Here is a 10,099-nt window from a genome sequence, read left to right as displayed (position 1 = left end):
TCCGACAGAATTACAAACCTTGGTATCTCGACAAAATTACAAACCTTGGTATCTCGACAACATTACAACCTTGGTATCTGGACAGTGGTTAGGGTATCTCATCTGGGATACCAAGATGTATCTACTCACGGACTCGCATAAGAAGGTGCTGAATGGTATCAAGCGCTAAAATTCATTTGAATTATAAGGTTTTACCAAACTTATCTGAAAGGTTACATATGTCTTGTTAACCACGGTCAGCATACGTATCTCTTCACTGTAATTTATTTCATAATAGAAACAAATCTGAAGGTACATGTATAGCAATACAAAGTAATTTAAAAAGGATTTTCGTAAAACGGTTCAGGTTTGTTTTAAAATGACAGAACTAATTAAGATATAGTTTTTTGTTTGTTTATGTTCCACGGCCCATCGACAACTAGGGTCATTTAGGGCCAAACAATATACTATCGTTTTTATTTTTAACGTTAAAATCAGATAAAATTGGTCATTTTTAAAAGCATTCGTATTGTCTATTTAGATCATTATGATAAAAAAGTTTGTTAAACATTGTAATATATATATATATATGTACGTAAACTTGGTGATATATATAGAACGTCAAAAAGAGTAACGTAAAAGACATCAAAGTCTATATAATAGATCGATTTCTTTCAAGTAGCTAAATATTGTTTTCGAATCCACGGAACTGAAAAGGGTTTCCATATCCGGGACTCGAAAGTATTTATCACGAATGTGCTTGAAATCGGAACATTCTATTAAAACATGCTCCACTGTGAACCCAGCGTCACATGCATAACATATGGTGGATCTTTTCCTTTTAAAAGGAACGAATGAGTATGATATGTGTGCCCGGTACGGAGCCGGAGAGGACTATTTCCTCTCTACGATCCTTCCGACTTGGTGTTGATGTTTTAAGTTTCGGTTGTACTTTAAAACGTTTGTTGCTCATCTCGAGAGACCAGCGTTGCTGCCATTTACTCTGGATGGCAGAACTAATTACAGGTTCGAAATCTGTATATGGTATTTTGATATTTGTTTGTTGCAGATTTAAAGCATGTTTTGCTTGGCGGTCAACAAGTTCGTTGCCTTTAATTCCGACATGGCTCGGAATCCAAAGTAATGTTATTTTGCATTTTTTTAAGATACGAGATTTTCGAAAAACAAGGTTTTGTATGAGTATATTTTTTGGATCTCATAATTGTAAACTCTGAAGGACAGATAGAGAGTCGGAACAAATGATTGCCTTTCTAATGCGTTGTTCATCGATATGGTCGAGGGCCAAATCGATCGCACATGCTTCCGCAGAGAAAATAGAGGCACCGTCTGGTAAGCGGATTGAAGAGCAATGGTGATCGGTGTAGCATGCTGCGGAGACCTTTTCTCCATCTTTTTACCCATCAGTGAAGATCTGAACGTGATCGGGAAAATCTTTAATGCACTCCCGAAAGGAGGATTTGTGTTCTTTGGGTAATGCACTCGATTTTGCCCTCTCTTGTAGAGTAAGGTTAATATCCGGTGTTTCGACAAGCCGTGGCGGTACATCCGATACGGTGTACTCGCCTATGTTGTCTAAGCTTATGTTAAGTTCATGAAGAAAATTCGAAATTCTAATGCCAAATGTTGGTAAGAGTTTTTGGTTTGAGTGAATATGTTTCGGTATTGCGGATTGACAACAAGATCAAAAGCCGGGTTCTTCGAGTTGGATTTCAATTGGGCGGCATATTGAAGAGCAAGTTTTTTATAAAGGCTCATAAAGGCTCTGCACTGGTGTTGTTCGGAAAGCACCAAGTGCTAGACGTAATTCTTGGTTATGGATAGGATCCAACATTTGCAGGTAAGAATTCCGTGCCGATCCATAAACGATGGACCCATAGTCGAGTTTTGATCGAATAAGGGCCCTATAAAGGCGTAAGAGCATTTCACGGTCTGCACCCCAGTCAGTATGCGATAGTACGCGTAAAATGTCCATTGCCTTTGAGCACTTATCCTTCAGGTGCTTAATATGTGGAACAAAGGAGAGTTTCGAATCGAAATTAGTCCGAGAAATTCGGTCTGCTCGAAAACTGGAATTTTGCTACCATTTAATGTTAGATCGGGATCATTATGTGGTTTTCGTTTTTGGCAGAAGTGCATGCAGACAGTTTTTGATCTGGAAAATTTGAAGCCGTGTTCATCTGCCCATGTTTGTAGTTTGCCTAAACATTGTTGAAGTTGTCGTTCTATCGTGTGCTCGTTCTTCGACTTATAGCAGATCAAGAAGTCATCAACGAATAGACACCTTTTCAGTTGACTTACCGAGACATTTAGTTATACTGTTGATTTTCAGACCAAAAGAGTTACGTAAAGGATCCCACCCTGAGAGATTCTCATTTCCTGTTTGGCTGTTTCGGAATAAGTTGAGCCAACGCGAACCTTAAAATGTCTGTCAGATATGTAATTTGAAATGAATTTTGGGAGATTCTCACGTACACCAATTCCATGCAGGTCTTTCATAATACCGTATTGCCGTGTAGTATCGTATGCTTCCTCCAGATCAAAAAACACAGCAACAAGATGTTCCTTCTTTGCGAAAGCTTCTCGAATGAAGGTTTCTAATCTGACCAGATGGTCTACCGTTCCTCTGTGGTTTCTGAATCTGCTTTGGAGTGGACTCAAAATATTATTGGATTCAAGGAACCAAACTAGTCTAGTGTTTATCATCCGTTCAAGTGTTTTACATATGCAGCTTGTTAGAGAGATAGGGCGATAATTATTTGGTTCATTTGCGTCCTTAGCAGGTTTTGGAATTGGAATAATTGTAGATTCCTTCCAATTGGTTTGGTTTACTCTGTTTAACGTCCTATTAACAGATAAGGTCATTTAAGGACGGACTCCCGTGCGTGCGACATGCATGCGTGTGGTGAGTGCGTATGTGTGTTTTGGGAGGCTGCGGTATATTCGTGTTAAAGAAAAATCTGTACGGAAATGAATGTAACTATGTAGTTGCTATATGCCTTTTATAACGTTTACAAATGCAACATCAGTATAATATATTACGTTTATTCCTCATAAACTCACGTTCGTCTTAATGTAAACTATGGATGGTTTGTAGTCAACATGACAATATCATTGTATCGAAAATTAAAAACATTTAAGTATACCAATAAGCTATGCAATGTAATCCGTATTTGCATATCTCTTTTGAGGAGTGCAGAACGTGATCAGTTATAACTTGATATAGGTCATCCTTTAAACTGTAGTTGTACTGTATAAATGTAATGTATCCACGTTTAAGTAAATACATCGACACAGGTAGATAAAGGTTAGTCTGACCTGTACATCCTCGTCAGATATAACGAGACTGTGTGTTTCGTCAACTGCAGATAAACATGGAGACTGGCAGGCGCTTTTACCCCTACATTGTGGTGGGGTGTGGTGGGGTTGGCAGTGCGGCAGTTTACTGGTTGTCCCGTCGGGCAGGTTCAGGTAAGAACAATAGTAATTCGGAGAAAGCGTGAACTATATAAGTATGAATTCTTCTTGATGTGTACAGGACGCATATCATTATATTGTACTTGTGTAAACACTACCCACATTTTGTAATGAATATCAGATCATGGATATCAGATATCGTTTTAATTATAACTATTGAAAAAATCGCTTAAAACGTGTTCATATCCGATTAAATAAATGATATCGTACAGTCTTTTTGCGTTGCTTAGCAATGCCTTTTGCTTCTCCTTGGTTCCTACTTTCAAGTTTAAAATCTGATGATTTTATCCTTGCATATTGGGCTTGTAGTGTTTATTTTGATGCATTGCATATAGAGAATCAAAATATTAAACATTTTATTCACTCAAAAACATTATTTGTAAATATAACATTAAATCAGTGTATTTTCTTTGCAGATGTTCTAGGTCTGGAACAGTTTGAACTTGGTCACAGTAATGGAGGCTCTCAAGATCACTCCAGAATAATGTGAGGAATAATTACGGAACGAATCGTAATCGTAAAATGTATAATTTCAAAGTGTTATTGTTATTGGTCAATTGTTTCGTTACTTGCCATTGTTATCGCTATGTATTACATATAATGGTCAATGTTGATTTATGCTGCCAAGTAAACGTGGTAAATATGTCATCTAATGCCTAGAGAAAAAAGGGAATTTTGGAATCTTTGATGAAACTGTAGTGATTTATACAAAATTTCGTATACAACATGTTCGTTCATTGCTACACCCACACATAAAAAATAATGATGCCTCTGCTGGATTTGTCTTCTACATCTTGTATTTTACCTTCCAGTCGTTTAGCCTACCACGATGACCGTTACACCAAAATAACACCAGACACATTCAAAGCGTAAGTTGATTACAGATTGCTTCACATAATTACGCAAGGTTGATTGCAGCCTCTATTGTATCATATTGGTAGATAAACGTTTCTCAGTTGCCAAATTTGTTTAGGTTATGTTTTTGCGTCCTTGGAACTGTCCTTGGAACAGTTAACGTCATATGAGGGCGGAATCTACGAATGATGCCACCGCCGACGGACGCTTAAATTGTTATGTAATTACATTGAAATGCAATTCCTGGAAACCAGTATGTTGCCTGTCGCTCTCGATGAAAAGTTCATTTGGTATTTATTTATATATATTACAAAATGATTGTTCTTAGGGACAAAAAGAATTGATTTTAATCCGAAATTATAGAAAGTGACAATTTCGTTATCAGCTAGGTGCAGGTATAATGCATTTCTAATCGATAATCAATAATTGAATTACCATAATAACAAACGTCTAAGTATTGCACTTGTGTTAACAAACTTCGCTGAAAATAAAGTGAGAAAAACATGCAAAAACAGTGCTAAGCACTAAGTTCTTAAGAAAAATTCAGGGAGTTTTAAGTTTCCACTAAATTAAAAACTATAATAGGAAGTAATATATTGGCGATTAAATTCGGACACTAGAACACGAAAACTTGTAAAGTGTATTGCTTACAACCCAAAGTGCTTAAAGATACACAAAATAGATAAATAAATATCAACATGTATTTAGCACAGTAAGAGCCGTGATAGGCAAATATCTCTATACCAGTTTGTGATTAAAGAAAATCATCAGGATTCCATTGTTTTTCCTTTTCGTTCACAAAAAGTGAAGTATCAAGGACAACTTCAGTTTTAGCAGCAAATGAGGTAGGGAGAAGATGGGTTTTGGCCTTAACATTTCACAAGGTAGGTCTCCGGTGTATTTCTTGTTGCCATTCAATAGCAAGTATTGGTTCCAAGTATTAGTATATAATGTTCATTATGAATTGCTTTCAAAATGTCTCTCCATTGTAGCTGGCAAGAAGTGGAGCAGGAGTCAGGAATCCAATTAGTATATATGACCGGCGGAGTTCAGTTTGCGAAGCGGCAAGAGATGGGCAAAGTTATCGACGAATACGCTAAAGCTATGGATGCCAATAATATAAAGTAGGAACACCAGATTAGCGTGTAATACACGCACACATAGATAGATAGATAGATAGATAGATAGATAGATAGATAGATAGATAGATAGATAGATAGATAGATAGATAGATAGATAGATAGATAATTTGGGGGGGGGGGGGGGGGGGGGTAATATCAGTGGGTCTAGATTTCGCTCTGTAACTCTTCAATATTACCATTTAACAATTTACTTGCGGATTACATGCTGATTAAATTTTCCTCTGGAAACTTCGGATTTTAGTTATTGATGTATTTTCACGATATGACACATCTGAGTTTGAGCTTAAAAAGTGCATTTGTAAACCTTTGTGCAACCTTATATCTCTAATCGTAAACATTTTTGGCAGATATGACCGTATGAAGGGTTCAGCTTTGCGGAAACGTTTCCCGCAGTTTGAGATAGATGACAGTTATGAGGCAGTGTACCAGCCTGAGGCAGGCCTCGTAGATGCAGCTATGGCTAACGCAGTGCATATTCAACTGGCAAGAGGGAGGGGAGCACGTATAATTGATAACTGTCCTGTGAAAGGCGTGGAACGCGCCAAAGACGGTAAAATTACTGTAAGTATTTGTCTTATTTTGAGACTGGTGATGCAGAAATTGTAATACAATTCGAAACGTTCACAGCAATAACATGTCATATTTGAAGTGATAATATAACCTCTCAATTCCGAAAAAGTCACCATCATCATCGTAATTGCCATCGCCATCAAAGTCTATTAGAAGGTCTGTACTGTCCCCAATACAGGTACACACGACCAAGGGAGTATTCCAATGTAACCGTCTGGTGGTGGCTCCGGGAGCTTGGATCAATCATGTGCTTGGATCTGTTGGCGTTCATATCCCCATCTACGTCACTCAAGAACAAGTGACCTACTTTGCAACTCCAAACGTCAAAGAGTTCACCAAAGAAAGGTGATGTAGTTGTTGTATGTGGTTATTATTTAACGGATTAACCAGAAACACATCAGTTACATTTTCCCTTTCAATGTTCATGCTAAACATATTTTGAGACGTCTGAATAAGTCGCTTGTAAGCATTTAAGAGGGGCAAAGCATATGCAAAGTGAACGTATCATTAAATAATTATCTTTGCGTTTCATGTTGAAAATTACAGATACCCTATTTGGATTTACCATTCACCAAAGTACGACTTCTATGGATTACCCATACATGGTAACTCGGGTAGCAAGATCGGGATAGATGCTGGCGGTCCGGTTGTCACGGCCGACACTCGAACCTTTGAGCCAGACCAAATTAGAGAGAAGGCCTGCATAGAACATCTACAGAGAACCATACCAAAGGTAGGCGCATCGTTGGATACCAAGGTTGATTGCCTTACACTACCCTACACTTATCATACGTGGGTCAACTCAATGAAAAATCTCGATTTCAATGACGTTAGTCTACATAGAAACAAATCAGCATTTATAAAGAAACAAATCAACATAATCCTTTCAGAAAAAGAACTCAGTTAAGAGAGGAATATATTAATAAGTACATGTATATGTAACAATATAACTGTGTCCAGGAAGGCGTGCAGATTCTGTAATAAACATATAGTGGACAAGAAGTCTTACATGTCTTTTAGTGTTTTAAACGCTTGGGGTGTCGGGAACAGCCAATGTGTAAGTAGCATGATATTTGTGAGTCAATAAGCTTAACAAGAGTATCGAAATTGAACAACGATTTGGTTGTGTTCACATAGGCTGAACTTAGCGATAGCTGACTTTTCCATCACCTGTAAACTGTGCCTGCTTTACTTATGAGGTAGTAAGAGGACAGTCAGCTATAAGGGTATCAATAATATTCTGCTAAAATGGTTGAATCCCGTTAATGTTTTCGAGATCATTCGCTGCCACTATTGTTGACACGCAGCTCATGTAAAGCGTATGTTACCTTCAATTTGATTGGCTGAAATCCCGACAGGGTAATGTGACGGAGTCAATCAAATAGCCTCGAATTGAAATGAGATGTTTTTCACTAAGTTGACCTATGGGTGATAAGCTTATCGTAGTGTTATCAACTGTGGGTTTCCGGAAATGAGGTAGGTGGGGTTGTTTTTATCCTCATCTTTGCAGTTGAAATGGTAATATCTTCCATAAAGGTAAATTGATTTCAACAAATATTCAGAAAATCAAAAGAAGTACGTTGAACGCCACCGTTTATGTTAAGAAGTGTAATCATTTAAAAATGATTAAAGGGCATATTAAACTCAGATTTTGTGAAAATAGAACTGGTGCATAAAATCAAAGCTTTATTTTCTTTTCTTCTTTTATTTCTTCAAGGAATCTTTTCATGAGGATTGAGTACAGTGTTGCTGCTTTAAGAATATTTATTTTATTTTAATTTATTTGTTGTTGCTGCTGGTTTGCTCAATCTAAAAAAAAAAAATCAACGTATTTCATTAAGCATGCATTATAACCTAATATCAGCACCCCGCCAAACATTATACGGAGACTTCTATAATTTTACCAACGACATAAAAATCTAGGGGACATATGTTTCATTATTTAATCAGAGTTGTATAAACATGACCATAAAGTCCAATCTGATGTTACAAATATACAAAAAAAATTAATGTTATCAAACTAGAGCATATTTACACAATACAGGTATTATCAACGTTATACATACAGTAAACACCTGTATGTGAATTTCCCTCATCAAAAAATAAAGAAAAAGACAGGAGGTGTAACCTTAAATTTACACATTTTTAATCATTTCTAGTCTCTTGGTCCCTTGATGTATACGAAGACATGTCTGTACACCATGCCCCCAGACCGACACTTTGTTATCGATACATGCGCCAAGACGGGATGGGATGACGTCATAATTTGCTGCGGCGCCGGACATGTGTACAAGTAAGATATATGCAATGTACATGTATATTGAAATACATTTGTAGTTAAGTCACTTTTACAAAGTTTGTGTCGTCAATGAAACAGAAAACGCGAATCCTCCGGGAACTTATTCCCTTACTTTTTCGTAATGCATATTGATACGTTATTAAAATTTTGCCCTCGTGTATCAAGTTTGGCCGGGACCGGAGTAATACGGGGTCTTCGAGTTAACGAAGTTTGACTGTAGTATGCATACAAGTGTCATTTACTTATGTAAAACGTAAATGCTATATAGTAAAAACTGTTATCGTCAAAAAAATTTGGTTTAGCTATTTCGGTGATAGAATAATATCACAAAAATAACCCGTTTTAAAAGTGAATCATATACTTTTGTTTCCGTTGTTGGTAATTTAAATTATCGTGAAAAAAAATCCGTGTATTAATATTCCATTCATTTGATCTTACCCTTGTAAACCGACGATGTAATTGATATCTGTATAATAGCTTTGTCTGTGTAAGTGCAAAATCAACGAAATAGACCGTCTATCATTTCTGTGCCTTTTTTTAGATTCGCGTGTCTCGTTGGAAAGATTCTGACGGAAATGGCTGTGGATGGGAAGACGCAGTATGATATATCCCGATTTAACCTGGATCGGGAAGCCCTGACGGATCCAAACTGGAACCCAGTATTATTTATGGGAACTGGTGGGAAGGTTCCAACTTCGTCTGACAATAAACCATCAAAGCTCTAATTATTATGTTGACTGCATGTGCTATTTCAAGGATACGAAGAGAATTATCGTTAATATTTATTAATGTGTCAATCTCGGTTTATAGTATTCAAGAGAGACAATAAGATTATAAACGATATTGTTGATAAATATACTATACATACGTGTAGAAATAAACGCTGACATGTTTTTCGTAATGAATAAATGGTTAGTTTTGCCTAATGTATATAATTCAGAATTTTTTCTTATGTGCTATTTTCTACAAGACACTATCACAAGTGGATTTGAAATGAGAGTAAAATTTATTTCGACTTATCAAACCTATTATTTATTTCTTTAATGTAATATTATGTAAGAAATAAATATTTTATCCTTGGCGACATCATTATCTCTTGGTGCGATAAGAAGTTAGATGTGCTTGCTGATATACCCAAAGGTTCCAAATGTCGTCGATACAACAGAAGACGCTTAAACTTCCGAAACACATTATCTTATCTTCCTGGTGTGTTTCCTCATTTCTAAGTGTAATATTCATATTTTGTCCTTGTTTGATTCGAGTGAAGTAATGATTCGCTTACAATTTGGTTTGTTATTTTGTGTTGTTTAGACCGAACTTTCATCGGGTGTTAATTACCTTAGCTATACTTCACTCAAGCTTATTTTATTTTCTGTTGGACACTTAATGAAGGCTTAACACATATTGATAAAGGTTTATATATATTTACGGAAAATATGAATGAAGCACAAAATGCATAGAAGACTTGATAACAATGAAGGAAAATAGATGTCATTACACGATACGACTGCCAAGTTAAGTTATTGATGACTTACACATAGTCATAGTTTTTCGGCAAACCCAAGTATTCATGATACAGTAAGTTTTTGTTTAAATTTTCGCGCTACTAGCATTTACAACATGAGAAAATGATACATGATTGGTAGAAAGCATGAAACAGATAATTATTTCATAATAAGTAAAACTAATTATTTTGGATATTCTCGATAATACCGTACAATGTAACACATATAACTGTTCAATCATAATTATATCTTAG

At 36.3% G+C, this 10,099-nt stretch overlaps 1 protein-coding gene across 1 annotated transcript; it reads left to right on the top strand.

The window, feature by feature from the left end:
• The first annotated feature begins 3,344 nt into the window (after positions 1–3,344).
• On the top strand, positions 3,345–9,356 carry LOC117338025 (monomeric sarcosine oxidase-like). The gene is made up of 9 exons (XM_033899185.1): positions 3,345–3,468; positions 3,891–3,960; positions 4,287–4,343; positions 5,322–5,453; positions 5,819–6,032; positions 6,220–6,386; positions 6,588–6,774; positions 8,201–8,334; positions 8,882–9,356. The coding sequence occupies exons 1-9, from the start codon at positions 3,372–3,374 to the stop codon at positions 9,063–9,065; spliced, it is 1,242 nt and encodes a 413-aa protein (XP_033755076.1). The 5' UTR covers positions 3,345–3,371; the 3' UTR covers positions 9,066–9,356.
• Positions 9,357–10,099: the final 743 nt, after the last annotated feature.

Source organism: Pecten maximus, chromosome 11 (assembly GCF_902652985.1).
Source record: "Pecten maximus chromosome 11, xPecMax1.1, whole genome shotgun sequence".
Taxonomy (NCBI): Eukaryota; Metazoa; Mollusca; class Bivalvia; order Pectinida; family Pectinidae; genus Pecten; species Pecten maximus.
This window is presented reverse-complemented; position numbering and strand designations above follow the sequence as displayed.

Bases quoted from the DNA above. Each gene is read 5' to 3' on its own strand.
- LOC117338025 (XM_033899185.1), top strand. From the start codon at position 3,372: ATGGAGACTGGCAGGCGCTTTTACCCCTACATTGTGGTGGGGTGTGGT. The intron at 4,344-5,321 runs GTAAGTTGATTA...TCTCCATTGTAG, and splicing joins ACACCAGACACATTCAAAGC to CTGGCAAGAAGTGGAGCAGG. The intron at 8,335-8,881 runs GTAAGATATATG...GCCTTTTTTTAG, and splicing joins GGCGCCGGACATGTGTACAA to ATTCGCGTGTCTCGTTGGAA.